The following is a 16,151-nucleotide window of genomic DNA, read 5'->3' on the forward strand; positions in this document are numbered from 1 at the left end:
ATACAGGTTTGGAACAACATGTGGGTAAGTAAATAATGACATTTTTTTATTTTTGGGTGAACTGTCTTTTTAAGGACCTGACAGAAAGCTCTCAAAGTACTGTGGGTATTTTAAACTACAGTAGAGATGGTGCATGGATTCAGATGGCGCTCACAGATGTCCATCTATGAGCTGGAGTTGCAGTGGCAAATTTCCATTGTTTCCAAGCAACTGTAGAGAGTGTGTTTGGAACGGTCCATAAATATCTCCTTCATACCATACAGGCGTGTTGCACTATGCAGCCCGGCTGATTATAACGATGACAGGAAGTTAGTTTGGGAACCTCAAAGGTCTTTTCCCAGAATTCCCAACCGCGGAATGTCGAAACACACCCTCTGCCGTTCTTTTTCAATCTGTCTAAGTTATGTTACCCGTTTATCTCAGCGTTTCGTGATCGACATCTCCTCTCGCTTACTGCTGCACCTCCCACTGAGCGATTGTCTTCAAATCTTTTTTAAAATAACATTTTTTTATTTCAATTAGATATGGCATTAAATCTCTGCTCTCACCACGTATATATTTACTATATCTTTAGATAGAAATATATATGTATATATTTTGACAACAAACATTGCAATATATTTTTCTTTTGTATTGCAGGAGCCCTGATGTAGTACTTTTTTTTCCATTGAAATCATTGGGAGAGTTTGTCGATTTTTGGAAGTTTCTCTGTGATGGGGCTTTGCTTTGGGAACCGAGTGAACGAAGGAGGGTTAAAAGGCATTTCGATCCATTTAGGGGTTGAATGAAACCTTCCCCTCCTATATTTCACTTATTCCCTCCTTAATCCACCCCTGCGCTAGAGTCTAGAGTCTCTAAGACCTTCGAATAGGAACGACCGCTAGAGTCTTCGTGTGGGGAAGGAAAGCAAAGAATAAAGAGAAACGATGAACAAACACAGAAAAGCTACACAGCGACAGCAGATATCTCTCTTTCTCTGTTCACGGGCCCGTCTGCCTCTACTTCCTAGCTACCTCTCTGCCCTCTTCCTGCCTTTCTGCCTGCGCTTGGTCCATCCAGGAGAGGCTGTTAGGCGTTCACAGTGAGACAGAGGAAGTGGTAACCTTTTTGGGGGAGGTCTGGGTGGGGAAGGATGGGTGATAAGAATCAATCACAAACAATCGAATGAACTAACAAACAGCAAAAAAGAGCCTTTCTTTCATATCGAAGGGAGTAGAGAGATAATGAATACTCTCTCCAACTTGTCCCCCCTTTTCATATGGACTCTAGACCTTGTAGCTCAGTGGGCGGCATCTGGCGTCTCCAAGCCAATGTGATGCCAAGAGACCAAGTGTGCAGGCCTGGTTGAGAGGTCCTTTAAAGGTGTGTGCTGGCCACATGTATACATGTATATTTACACATATACATACACATGCACACACACACCACACGTACACAAGCTTGAGAAAGCTCTGTGGATCCACCCAGCCCTCCTTAGTGCTTAAGTTCAAAATGCCAAAAATAGAAAACGGAACAAAAAAATAAAAGTACAGTAACCATAAATCCGCAGTGAAAATGGCTCCAAACATTTTTTTTTCACTTTTTTTTTTCTTGTTCGTTTACAAAATAGTCAATAACACTCTATACTGTGTCATCAATTGCATGAAAAAATCCCAAAGACTCGATTCAGGCGGTCGAGACTTTCGTCTTCGAGCTGTTTTTCCAGACCATTGTGGATCAGGAGGGGCGGAAGGTGGACACCGTGGTGGATTTGTTTATGCATAAGCTTTCCGAGGCAATGTGTTGCAGTATGAGAGACATAAAAAGAGACACTTTTTTTGAGAGCCTAAAAACATCTAGACAGGTTAATGTGAAACAATACATCTCTTAAAACCGTTTTTTTCCTATTTTCTGAAGTTGAGAAGTCAAATGAACAAGTGCACCTGGAAAGCATTTCGTGCATAAGGTCCAAGGTGTCTTTGACAGAAAGAAGTGAAAGGAGAGTGGGGAAGAAAGCAAGAGAGAAGGACAAAGCATAAGACAAAAAAAAGGGAAAATTGGGGAAAGGTCCTGGGATTTGGCATATTTAATCCTGGAGAAGGCCAGATAAAAAAAGCTTGAACAGAAGAATAAAAAAGGAATGCAGAAAAAGGTAACCGAGAGGAAAAGAGAGAGAGACCCCTGTCCCGCCATTGTTCATTTCCGCCCCTGCCCAGACTCCAGATGTGTGTGTGAACGTACTGTATGCGTATACGTGTGTGTGTGTGTGTGCGCTACACCAGAGTGTAGGATTTGGAGTAGGCCCCAGCATTCTGCTTTTGCAGTCTGCCCAGGCCAGACGAGCTGCTCTCTAGCAGAGAGTCTCTGGATCCCCCAACCTTGGAACTGCCAGGCGTCGGGCCGATGCCTCCCGTGGAGCTCGTGCTGGCTCCTGCTCCAGCGGCGACTGCCCCGCTTGGGGCCAAGGAGGTGGAGGAGGTGCTGGGCATTGTGAGAGTTCTCTGGGGCAGGGTGGCCGTGCCTGAGCTGATGCTGGAGCTCCCAGCAGCCCCGCTTGAAGCTGGGCCCGACGTACCAGAGGCCCCTGAGCTGGTCAGGCTGCTCAGGCCGCCGTGGCTCAGTGTCAGGGCCTGCTGCTTTGAGGGGTCTAATGTCATGTGGCGGCCCTGTGTATGGTAGGCCCGGGCGGCAAGGCTCCGGATGGAGGCCTCGCGGGGTGGGACCACAGGGCAGGGGTCGTGCAGCTCCGCCTGTTTCCGGAAGAAAGGGTCTGTCTTCATGTAGAGGGGGAGGTTACAGTACTCACCTGCAGGACAGATGCAAGCGTCAGTAAAATTATGTTAAATCACAGCCTCTGTTGTTGGAGTCTTTTCTACAGATACCACTTTTAAAATAATTATTTGGAATTTTAACACCAGAGATTTTGTTGTAACATAAAAAAAAACAGGTCTGTGCCGTAACCTCTGGACATATTTTTTAAAATGTACACTACACCAAAATTTCAAAATGACATATGCAAAAAACAAAAACAAAACAAAACAAACAAACAAACATACAAACACAAAAAGTTGTATTGTTATAAGTAATAATAAAAAATACAAAACCGTAATATTATTTATAACATAATATATATATTTTATAATATATAAAAATTAACATATTAATATTATATATATATATATATATATATATATATATATATATATATATATATTTTTTTTTTTTTTTTCAAAACCTTTTTTAAACGAACCATTGAAATATCATAAATTTTAACTGAAATCATACATATGCACAGCAAGATATGTTTTTATTTAATTAAAATATAATGAATTATAATACTTAAATATTTAAATAATCTTTTTATTTATACTTGATAATTTATTTATACTTTTATTTATTTATATTCATACTTAAAATGGTTTGCAAATGGCATAGTTTCAGTTATTTAATGTAACCTCTTATGATTATCAGAATAATAAAAAAATATGATACAGATATTAAATATTTATCATATAATATCAATATCTATAATATTTTATATAATAAATATCATTTAAAAATATTGCTGCAAGCAGCAATTACGGGAGTTCAAGCACTTTACCGGCCTTATGACATGGATGCTATGGGAGACTAGGCCATCCCAAAATGTATGGCTGACACTAAAACACATCCATGATAGAGAATACACACACACACACAAACAAACACACACACATTTTGTTGCAGATATAGATATTTGAAATAAATTGTAGGTAACAAAATGCTTACTGCAAGTCTTCTCTTTTTAAGAATTTATATACAGTTTTCACATTTCACTGTAATCATAGTCTGGCATAATTGTAAAAACTGATATGTCCGTACAAATTTAAAACCTCAGAGAAGTACTATATTAATGAATAGAATGAGCCAGTGAATGATCATTTGCTGCCATCTAGTGGTTATAATCGCAATTTCAAGGAATTTACCATTTAAATGCATTGTTTTTTTTAACCTTTATGACTATTATGGTGCCATTTTTTGCCCAATCTCTATAAAATGTGCATGCTTATTTAAAATCACATGCTGCATGACTTCACATAGTTTTGTGAAGTTTTGAGTTTTCTTTTATGATTTATAGGTTTTTGGGTACACTAGTTCAAGACAACATTTTTAAATGACCCTGTTATAGCTGTCCAAATAAAAAGGTTAATTTTTTTTTTTTTTGATAATTATTGATCTTAAGAGTTCAAAGAATTGTACTGCACTGGTTTTATTGTTGTTGAGCAAAAAACATAGGACTAATTTGCAAAAGTAGGTTTGTTAAACAATTTCAAATAATTTAACAATAACAATTTGGTTGACAGCAGCGGTCCTAGAGGCAAAGTTGTTCCAAATGAGAAGATCTATCATATATGAAGATCAAGTGTATGTGTGAAATATTGTGTAATATGCTTCAATCATGACAACTCTCGGAAGATTTTAGCATGGTGATGGATATGACAATGTTAATGTATTTGGTCTTGACGGAATAGATCTGCTACGCTGCTGCTGTTGGTTATTGCTGTAGTTGTAGATTATTGCTGCTGCTGCAAGCAAGTACAGGAACTTTCTACTGCCAATGCATATGGCGATACGGTGCCGTGAGTATTTAAGACGTATACTGCTGATTAGTGCTGGGTATCGTTTGAATTTTATTAATTCCGATTCCGATTCTGTTTATCGATTCCGATTCTTTTCAATTCCCAGTTTCGATTTCAATGTGATTAAATAATGATATCAAACATTTATCCTGTGTCTCGTTTTTGCAAATCATTCATTGGAGCTGAATACCATGAACAAAAATCAACAGGCTACATAAAAACTGGACTCTTTAAAAGCTGTATGTGTGCAAAATAGAACTGCATGATTCTGGTTAAATTGTTTTTTTTTCTTTTTTTTAATTCAAAACATAATAATCACTTTAATGTAGCTTGCGCCAACAGTTGTACACAGAAGCAATTCCGGGAGCATGACGTATGAGGTCAGCGTTGCGCATGCACCAGTGAGTATCGTGAAAACTAACGTTTGTTTACAGGATCAAAGGAAGCAAAGTTTCCTTACTTTAGCAAAGGAAAACCAGTCTCCTCTTGGCTTATATCGAAATCCTCTGACATTCTTCTTTACAAATCCTCGACCGTTGTTTTGTTTTGATCTCTCCGCTGCGTTTCCGCGTGTGTCACTTCTGAGTGGCGCATGCGCAAAGCCAACCTCATACGTCATTCCCCCAGAACTGCTTCCGTTTACAACAGTGAGCGCAAGCTAGATTCAAGTGATTATTATGTTTTGAATATGGATATTTTTCTTACAAAAATGCATCGATTTGCTACAGAAGGCCTTTGTTCACCCCCCGGAGAAGTGTGAGACACATTTTTTTTTATGGATGTGCGATTTTTATTCAAGTTCTTTTGGACTGAAGCAATGCAACAGCAGCTGAGTGGCATTAAACAGCTTGAAAGATCAAATACTATTTTTAATATAACTCCGACTGGATTCGTCTGAAAGAAGAAAGTCATATACACATAGGATGCCTCGGGGGTGAGTAAAACGCAGCCTAATTTTCATTTTTGGGTGAACTAATCCTTTAAGTATCCGATTCTGGAATCGGAATAGATTTTCGGTTCCCAACCCTACTGCTGCTGCACAAATAGCGTATACAATAACCTGTAGCAGATTAATACAGGTGGAGCTGGGGAAGGTGGAAGTTTTCAGAGAAACTCTGAAAGTGTACTGCAGGAATCTCAAGTGAATGCATATATATATATATATATATATTTTTTTTTTTTGCAATTTCAGGAATTGCAAATATCGAACTATTGTGCTTTTGAAACCTTTATAATTGTTATAGTGCAACCTATGGTACTATCTCCATGAAACTTTTTAGTTTTGTGAATTTTGAGTTTTCGTTTACAATTTATAGGATTTTGGATATATTTGGCCATGGCTGTTTTTCAAAATATCCTGTTATATGTAACCAAAGTGTAAAGGTCAACTTTTTTTAAATATATATATATATAATTATTGACCTGGAGAGTCCAGAGAACTGCAGTGTTTTTTGTTTGTTTTACATATTGTCACATATTTCACAAACAATTTGACTGACAGCAGTGGTTCTTGAGGCAAAATCGTTTGGAATGAGGAGATCTATCATATATTATGAATATTGTGTGTATGTGTGGAAAAACCACGCAATATACAATCGTTTATGCATATTGCCCCCCAGTGGCCGATTTCTTTCAAATTTCTCACAGACCCTGTTTAGGGCCACGAGTCAAACAGGCCCACCAATTTCGATCGGCCTCTGTTAACCTTGTCTAATAGGTGCACAAATTCATTGACCAATGGCTGCCATGTTTTTTTTAGATATGTGAATGTCCTCTATAGTCATATTGTTTTCAGTTTTTTGACTAGTACAGCGACACCAAGTGGCTAAAATTTGTTTGTTACTTCAGACTGAGCTATTACATAATTGTTCTGAATTTGGTGAAGATAATCTTATTCTGTTCAAGAGTTATAAGCATTTTAGTAAAATATATATATATATATAATTATTGACCTGGAGAGTCCAGAGAACTGCAGTGTTTTTTGTTTGTTTTACATATTGTCACATATTTAACAAACAATTTGACTGACAGCAGTGGTTCTTGAGGCAAAATCGTTTGGAATGACGAGATCTATCATATATTATGAATATTGTGTGTATGTGTGGAAAAACCACGCAATATACAATCGTTTATGCATATTGCCCCCCAGTGGCCGATTTCTTTCAAATTTCTCACAGACCCTGTTTAGGGCCATGAGTCAAACAGGCCCACCAATTTCGATCGGCCTCTTTTAACCTTGTCTAATAGGTGCACAAATTTATTGACCAATGGCTGCCATGTTTTTTTAGATATGTGAATGTCCTCTATAGTCATATTGTTTTCAGTTTTTTGACTAGTACAGCGACACCAAGTGGCTAAAATTTGTTTGTTACTTCAGACTGAGCTATTACATAATTGTTCTGAATTTGGTGAAGATAATCTTATTCTGTTCAAGAGTTATAAGCATTTTAGTTAAAGTGGCTCTGACCCTTTCTAACATTTTGGTGTCCTGTCCTGACGGGAAGTCACAATTCTAACTTTTTTTTTGATAATTATTGCTATTCGCTCTCCAGAGAATATTTCAACACTGGTTTGGTTTTGATCAGGCGAAAAACCTAGGACTAGTCTTCAAAGGTATGTTTTGGACAAAATTCAAAATGGTGGAAACATTTGCATACAGGAAATCGGAGGTAGCTGTTTTGTTTGTTTTGAGACACTTGAGTTATGGATTTTAGGATTATGAGCCGTTTTGTAATTTCACTGTGGCCGATTGAGGTCTCTGGAGTCTTTGCTAGTCTCTCCACAAATTGAGCTCTACCATCTGGCCAAGTTTCAAGTCTCTGTGCCTTATGGTTTGGTCTGCACAATCAGTTTTATGGCAGAATGATAATAAAAAGCCTTACAATTACAATAGGGTTGCAGCACTACTTCTGTTCAAGAGTTATAAGCATTTTAGTTAAAGTGGCTCTGACCCTTTCTAACATTTTGGTGTCCTGTCCTGACGGGAAGTCACAATTCAAACTTTTTTTTTGATAATTATTGCTATTCGCTCTCCAGAGAATATTTCAACACTGGTTTGGTTTTGATCAGGCGAAAAACCTAGGACTAGTCCTCAAAGGTATGTTTTGGACAAAATTCAAAATGGTGGAAACATTTGCATACAGGAAATCGGAGGTAGCTGTTTTGTTTGTTTTGAGACACTTGAGTTATGGATTTTAGGATTATGAGCCGTTTTGTAATTTCACTGTGGCCGATTGAGGTCTCTGGAGTCTTTGCTAGTCTCTCCACAAATTGAGCTCTACCATCTGGCCAAGTTTCAAGTCTCTGTGCCTTATGGTTTGGTCTGCACAATCAGTTTTATGGCAGAATGATAATAAAAAGCCTTACAATTACAATAGGGTTGCAGCACTACATGCTTGAAAGTTTTCTAGAAATGACACAAGCTGTACTTGAACTTGCATCACTGCTTCATAGCTAAAAAATGCTTATGATTACCCCCTTAAAATCACCTAAATGTGTTGTTTACTCACTCTTGTTGGCGCGGTGGGGAATGGGCACTGCCACGTTTTTGCCGCGATCATAGTCCTGCGGTTTGGGCGGGGAGGCAGTGAAGCGACAGATGCCCGGTTCGGATGGTGTGCTCATAGAGGTCATGCTATCCGCGTTATCATTGGTGCCGGTGGTCATCTGATCAGAGGAGCTGTCAGAGATGAAGCACTCGGTGATCTCAAACTTGGCGTGCTGCAGGTGCTCCTCCAGCTTAGCATGTTCATACGCTCGGGCCAGCTCCTCGTATGTGGAAGACGCACTCTCTGTGGAGACCATACTGTTTCGTCCCTTATCTGAGGACAGGAGAGGACAGAATGAGTGTGTACACTCTGTAAAACTTCATATGCTGGTGAAACAGACCCCTTCTGTCAAAGTGGGCAGAATAAGACCAAGTCTGGCTAATAGGACAATAAATATTCTTAAAATTTGAAATGTGTAAGTGTATGAACCTGTGTCCTGGGACAGACTGGCGCTGTAGCTGTCACTCTCTGTGACCGTAATGCCATGCTGGGAGCCCACTGTCCGCCAGTCTGAGGTGAGAGTGCGAGCAGGTGTGGACGCCTGGCATTTAGTCAGAGTCCACTGGCTGGAATAGCGGTTCCTCGTGCTGTGCGCAGACTTCACACTCTTCCTCGATACTGGATCTGAGAAAGGTAAAATCAGAGAGTGTATAAAACATTCACTAATTATACCTTCTTCCATCTGTTATGGAATGAGTGGGTGAGTTGTGACATACTGGTGCCCGGCCTGATGTCTGACATGTCAATCAATGGGCCTGTGTTCTGGATGAGGGCAGGGTGATGCACAGACACGCCCGTACAGAAGCTTTGAGGGTTCACTGATTGACTGAACTCCGTGTCCGTCACAGGGATGGTGGCCTTGTCTTCACCTATAGCGCACAACAGAGAAAAAAACACAAGCCTTGAGGAAACAAAAATATTTTATACCTTCAGTTTTACTTTACTTTTTTATCAACGTTTTCTTTCAGTACTCAACTCAACACTGTCTCAGATTTTTTTAATATATTGCAATAGCATATGACTTGCATATATGCAAACACATACACACTGACCTATCTGTTTGATTCCCTCTTTATCCTCGATGAGTAGTTGCACGCGGGGGATATCTATGTGCAGTCGAGGTCCCTGAGGTGGGCCTTTCACTGGAGTGTCAAAACTTCGATTGTTCTTACTGCTCCAGGTGCAAAACAACCACAGACAGACACGCACACAAACACAGAGGGGGGAAAAAAGTATTGCCACTGCCACTTCTTTAAACACAAATTTTAATGTTTGAGTTTTAATTTTGGAGTTTAATGTGTACACAGGCTTCTAAATATGTCCTTACCTGATAAGCATCTCAGCCAAGCTCTTAGCATCTACAGATGGAAATCAGAGTAATTGTATTTAATACTCCTGTAAAATTATTCTAGAAATGTATAATAACTATATTTATGTCATGACAACTCTCGGAGGGATTGGCATGGTAATGTACATGACAATATTAATATATTTGGTCTTGGATCTGCTACGCTGCTGCTGCTGCGGCAGAGCAAGTACCGAGACTTGCTACTGCCAATACATCCACAGCATGCTGCTGTGAGCATGTAAGAAATATTGCTGCTGCAAATATAACACACATGAAATAACCCATATAGCGTACATTAATCACCTCGTAGCAGATCTATACAGGTGGAGCTGGGGAAGGTGGAGGGTTTCTGAAGCAAGCTACAACTGCTACGGCAAGCACTAGTCATATATTTGAATGTTGAGCAGCGAGCTCATTGGCTACCGATACAGGAGAGAACCAATCAGCTGTGCCATGTGATGATGTAATTAGGTCAGATTGAGTTAGACCTATCGGACTGTGTCATCTAGAGTTCCATGCCAGAACTCATATATATATATATATATATATATATAATTCAATTCAAACAACTTTCTCTGCATTTTCTGCCTATTTCTCTCTCACCTCTAAGTCTCTTGAGTCTTTTTTCTTTGCGTTTCTTGCGAATAATGAAGAGTAGGGCCATGCCCAACGTGACCAGGATGACAGGGCAGCCAATAGAGAAAAGCTTTTTAACATCATCCCCTTCCCCTCGTGCTGACTTAATAGGCGGAATAGTGCCTGCAGAGGAAAGGAAATCGAGATAAGTACAGAGATCGAGATAAAGCTCACGTCAAGGTCTCTTATCTCTAAAATTCAGGCCTAAAAACAGCTTAATTAATTGATTTAGCTGCTAATTGTACATGTTCTTTTGTGTCATTCTGTAATACATGCCCTGGCTCTGTAGGAAATATATTTGTACATCTGTACTAATGTTGGCAGAATTACTGGGAAATAAAACTCTCCTGTTTGTAAACTTACTGCCATCATAATCCAGCGTGGCAAACTGGGAGCTCTGGTTTCCACACCCAGCGCTGTTGCACGCCTTCATTTTTAGCTCATACCAAGTGGCCTCACGCAACTCGGCAAGGAATATGTCAGCTGAGGTGTTGGTGCGCACACTCTGCCAGGCCCAGGTGCCTTTGGGGCGGAACTCTAGCAGGACAGCAGTGATGGGGCAGCCGCCACTCGTCCAGCCCTGCAGGTTAAGTCGGGCATGGGTGGAGTTGATGTGAGTGAAAAGGGGCTGGTCTTTATTGAACTGTGGCTCTGCAAAACAAGAAAAGACCACATTTTACAATATACATTAATGTGTGATGTATTGATGCAATAGATTACCGTATAACCTATAAAGATCTACTTTTCACTCATACGTCTAAATGTCACATTCAATATCCAGCTGATTTAAATGTATCTTAGAATTGTACATACATTTTTCTTAAATGGGATATTCACTACTGTTCAAATGTTTTTATGTGTTTATTTATTTATAAGAAATTATTCAGCAAGGACACATTCAATTGATCATAAGTTATTAGAATGATTTCTGAAGGATTATGTTACACTGAAGACTGGAGTGATGGCTGCTGAAAATGCAGCTTTGCCAGCAGAGAAATACATTACATTTACATCAATTACTTTTTAAAATAAATTATTTGGTGAGCATAAGAGACGTCTTTCAAAAACAAAAATTTACAGACCCCCAAATGTTTTAATGGTAGTGTATATAAAAGTGGATCTTCCAGTATGAACACACACACATACACATTTTACAAGAGCTACAAAAAGTGTAGAATATAGGGAATTAGCTAGAACTGCTCACCTCTGCCGTGAGTCTTGGCCTCAATGATCTCGCTGATGCGACCAGCTCCCACACTGTTTTTTGCAGCAAGTTTGACTTTGTACCAGGTACCACAGCGCAGGTTGTCCAACTTGAAAGAACGTTCACTAGAGCTAATGAAGACATCCTTCCACTCCTCAGTGTTGTCTACTGAATACTGCAGCACAAAACCTGAATATGCACACACATATGCGATATACTATTATTACATTATATATTATACTTCTAGTTCATGCGATTCCTGGGAATCAAACTCATGAAGTTGGAATTAACTCAGAACAGAGATTTCCGAACATCACCACTAGATGGCGCATTGACCTTACAGACTAATCACAGAGTAACAATCTCAGAAGAAGGGCTGATCACATTGCTGTAAACCCCCATTAGTAACCCAGAGAGAGAGAAATGCTGACTGCACAGTTATGCAAATAGATGCACAATATGGCGTTGCCCATCATTAGGAGCGGCCCGGATTTGGTGTCTCACTTTGGCTTTGGCAGATGGCAAAATAAAGGGTGCCACATCAAAAGGATTTACCCACTGACAGCCTTGTGTGCTCCTTATTCTCCTCCTATCTTTCCACACAAACACCACATCTCTGTTTTTTACCTAATTTACTGAGACGCAAGCAGTTTGACAGGAACATTTGACACAGTGACAGATTAAACACAGTCTGAGAGGAAGACAGACAGACAGAGACAAAAAAAGAGATTGTAAAAAGAAGGAAAAAAACATAATAAAACTAATCTTAAAGATAGATAAATGAAGATGAAAAAGGGTGAGAGATAAAGAGACCTGTACTTTGAGGAGCCCACTACATAAAACGTGTGAGGTGACTGGAAAGAGACAGGACAGGTTCTTGTACCTCTGATGGAACTTCCTCCGTTGTCTCCAGGGATCCAAGCCAGAGTGATTGAAGACGTGGACGTGGTGGAAACTGTTAAACGTGGTTGATCTGGAGGCACTATAATGACAAACACCAGCAGTCAATTTTTCACATTTTGGCCACCATGCTTTTAGTAGGACGTGTTCTGTGGATCAATGTTTACTTGTCCTGGAACAAGACATAATCCTATCTCTGTCCCCAGCTTATATGGTCACATTTATTGTTTGGCACATTTTTGTGGTTGACAGAGTCATCAATAGGAATCTGTGGAATCATTAATTTAGCTTGAGAGCGAAATATTTCCCCACACAGATGTAAAATCTTTCAAATTTAGCCAAGTTTCATGTGACAGCACCCTAACCCTAAAATGTAACCTTAAAATCTGACTGGTTGATAGGCATGTTGCCCCAGGACATTGTGGAAGTATGCTATTTCTTACCTTGCACCAGCAGGTTTACGATGATTGTGTCAAACCCCAGTGTGTTGGTGGCCGTGCAGGTGTAGTACCCAGAATCCTCGGCTTTCACAGAGCGCAGCACCAGGGTACCATTTGAAAGAATATTCCGGTGACCATCTTGAGTGACTGGAATGGTGGTGTCCTCACTGTGAGGATCAAACATATTGACCTTCTCATCTTTTAATAAATTAGAGGTGAATGTCTAAGAAGAGTAAAAAGGAGGTATTTGGGTTTGTAAATCTAAACCTGTAAGTGTCTATATTTCAAAGACTCATTGGAAAAACAGTGTTCTCAGGAAAGTGACGAAAGCTGATCCTAGACCTGTCTTTGGTCCATTTGATGGTGGGTGTTGGCTCTCCTACTGAGCTGCACGGCAGCCGGACTTCCTTCATCCATGGAGTGGTCACCGTTCCTCCAAAAGACAGGATTTTAGCAGGAGCTGAGTAGCACAAACAAGAGTCATATATTAATATACTGATGTATTAGATGGAAATCTTATTTGTATATTTATTTATTTTTAAGATTTATTTTTAGTTTTTCCTTTATTGTAATAGGACAGACTATAGACAGGAAGCAAAGTGGGAGAGAGAGGGGGGGACGGTATCAAGAAATGTCTGCAAGTAGGGGTGCCCGAAGCGCAACGGCACAATATGTCGGCTCGCTGCCCACAAAGCAATCAGCTCCAAATTAGACAGACATATTTGATCATTGTGCTCAACTCTTTTGCAGAGTCTCACGCATGACACTGCATTCTAAAAACATGATACTCAAGTTAAACTTAAAAAAAAAAAACATTTTTTGACTCTTCACCTCCCCATTACACTGCACTGCTCCATGCATTTTTAAATACAAAAACACGTTCTGTGTGAAGTATATTTTCTACAGTTTAAAGTCTACATGTTATATAATGAACATTTAGTGAATTCAAACAACGTTTTTTTTTTTTTCACAATTACATCGGCTATCAAGAGATGCTTGCTCTTTAAACTAGCTGTGAATTAGTTATTAAATAAGGACACACTCATAGATTCTCTCCCTGGTTTTCTGACCCAATAAATATTGATTGAACTGCCCCCTTCATTGTCTGGCATATTGCCCGGGTCATTGTCTGCCATCTCTTTCTCATTTAGTTGCTTTTACTCCTCTCCACATAATAAATGACAGGCTTTACCTCTATCCATCAGGAGAAAATCAAAGTAAAGGAAGAGAAGAGAGCATCAGTGGCAGAGAATGACCTGTAACACCCAGTTCTCACTCAGGTCATCTGCCTTATCAGGCAATTGCACAATTTCTACATGATTGCTAAGTAAATAAAGCTAAATTACAGACAGGAAACCTCAAACATCAATTTCTACATGGAAACTGTTAAACTGCCTGTTTTGAGATCATATGACTTCTTTAGTGCATATGTTTATGTACAGAGCTGATTGCCGATATATGACACCAGCATTCATGAAAAGGGGCATTTAGCTATGAATAATACTTATTATCCCATTAAACTCTAGGTAGACTCACCTTTCCCAGCAGGCTCCACAGTCACCTTCTCGCTGATGTTTCCTCGACCAGCAGTGGTAACGGCGGCTGCCCATATCAGATACTGCTTACCCCGGGTAAGGTGGGTGATTCTGTATATCAGCAGCTCAGGGTTGGCTTCGTATTCGCTGGGTGCCTGGGATCATTGCAGAAACACATAAAGTTACAAATGTGCCTACAGCTGATAAAGACAACAAATGCTTGGACACATGTTTCTAGCTATGTAAGTTTGATTTTATGCATTGCTGCCATTCTAAATGTGTCCAAATAAAAATCATAATGAAACAATAGTACGCCACATTCTCAGCACTGCCACAAGGGCTGTTATGGTGGGTATTAGCATACATTGTCAGCTTGTACAGTTCGCTTTCTCTTTTAGCTTGTCGAAATTTAAAGGGGTCATATGATGGGATTTCAATTTTTCCTTTCTCTTTGGAGTGTTATAAGCTCTTGGTGCATAAAGAAGATCTGTAAAGTTGCAAAGACTAAAGTTTCAAATCCAAAGAGATATTCTTTCTAAAAGTTAAGAGTCAACCACGCCTACCTAAAATGGCTCATTCTAACACGCCCAAATGTTCACGCAAAGAAAGAAGGCATAACTTTGATTCTCGCTGTAGTATTATTGTTGCCGCTGCCGCCATGTCGTGAAGACGCTGTGTGTTTAGTTGTGAAAGCGAAACTACTTTGTTTGGCCTTCCAAAAGAGGATGATATCCGCTTCGTCATGCCTAGAGCTGATCCGTGCTGGTCGCTGAGGAAATAAATCAACTTTGCGCTGTGGATCGCCGGATCGGCTTTCACCGTGAACAAAGCGGAGTCCAGTCCGGGGTCGTCACATGTGGTTGCCTCAAACCCGTTGGCCGTTCCTCGCTCAAGCCCGCCGGCCTCCGCTCACTCAAGCCCGCCGTGTGTGACGCTGTGTGTTTTTCATTGTGAAAGCAAAAAAAACTACTTTGTTTGGCCTTTCAAAAGTGGAAACAACTAGAAATCAGTGGTTAAGTTGTATTTATAACACTGTTCCAGAACAGTTAAACCCAAATATTCAGATGTGTGCAGCGCATTTTATGGAGGACTGTTTCCTGATCCTGGTAGAGTAGACTACAATGCCGGCTGTTCTGACTCACAGACTGTAAGTACGTTTTCATATTTAAAAGATTTGCCACTGATGATTCAAACGCAAGTTTTGAGCAGTGTAGCGTAGTGCTTGTTTTTTGTCATTTCTCCGATCACAAATGCAGACATGATTTTATGTTTACACGGCACGATGCAACGCAACGCGTAAAAAGACAGCACAAGTCATTATAATCCGTAATTATGTCCCCACTGGATGCAACAAATGTAGCATCTACGTAGCACCTTAAGGCTCGGATGGGACAGAGCAAAGCTAGGGCTGGGTCTGCCTCCTCCGAGGGCAGCGCTTGCAGGCTCACTACCTGATCCCTGAAGGGAGTAGCGGGAACCTTGGGCACATAACTCTAGGCACGAATCGTCGATCGAAAATGCGTGCAGGTCATGTTTCCCCAGCGACTTCCCTTCTACAGGGTCGTGGTTAGCAGCGATTGCAGCGACAAAGACTTTGAGGGTGGAGGGAGACAGCCTTCGCTCCAACCCTTGCTGCAAAAAAGGACAGCACGACTCTGATCAGGCATCTTCGGGGGTCTTCTCAGTGAGAAGAACACCACTCAATGAACAGGTTCAACTTCAAAGCGTAAGCGTGTCTCATAGATGGTGCTCTCGCTAAAGTGATGGTGTCACTACCTCTTGGGGTAGGTCACTTAGAACCTCCGCGTCCCGTCCAGGGACCACACATGAAGTTTCCAGAGGTCTGGACGCGGGTGCCAAGGGGTGCCCCGTCTCTGAGTCAGTAGATCCTTCCTCAGAGGAATCGGCCAAGGAGGGGCTGTCGCGAGGAGCATTAGTTCTG

The 16,151-nt window shown here is 40.4% G+C and overlaps 1 protein-coding gene across 1 annotated transcript in view; it reads right to left on the reverse strand.

Annotated features, from left to right (window-relative positions):
* LOC107592669 (Down syndrome cell adhesion molecule-like protein 1 homolog) overlaps window positions 1-16,151 on the reverse strand; it is a 135,739-nt gene continuing 119,588 nt past the window's right edge. The window contains exons 19-31 of the mRNA XM_016282209.1: window positions 14,211-14,364; window positions 13,017-13,134; window positions 12,678-12,841; window positions 12,218-12,316; window positions 11,335-11,523; window positions 10,494-10,781; window positions 10,098-10,253; window positions 9,474-9,504; window positions 9,199-9,317; window positions 8,863-9,015; window positions 8,576-8,770; window positions 8,108-8,419; window positions 1-2,785 (exon numbers count right to left, since the gene is read on the reverse strand). Coding sequence (XP_016137695.1) covers window positions 2,253-2,785; window positions 8,108-8,419; window positions 8,576-8,770; window positions 8,863-9,015; window positions 9,199-9,317; window positions 9,474-9,504; window positions 10,098-10,253; window positions 10,494-10,781; window positions 11,335-11,523; window positions 12,218-12,316; window positions 12,678-12,841; window positions 13,017-13,134; window positions 14,211-14,364 — 2,511 coding nt within the window. The 3' untranslated portion in view covers window positions 1-2,252. The remainder of the gene's footprint in view (window positions 2,786-8,107; window positions 8,420-8,575; window positions 8,771-8,862; window positions 9,016-9,198; window positions 9,318-9,473; window positions 9,505-10,097; window positions 10,254-10,493; window positions 10,782-11,334; window positions 11,524-12,217; window positions 12,317-12,677; window positions 12,842-13,016; window positions 13,135-14,210; window positions 14,365-16,151) is intronic.

This window comes from Sinocyclocheilus grahami, unplaced genomic scaffold (genome assembly GCF_001515645.1).
Source record: "Sinocyclocheilus grahami isolate Dianchi unplaced genomic scaffold, SAMN03320097.WGS_v1.1 scaffold156.1, whole genome shotgun sequence".
Lineage (NCBI taxonomy): Eukaryota > Metazoa > Chordata > Actinopteri > Cypriniformes > Cyprinidae > Sinocyclocheilus > Sinocyclocheilus grahami.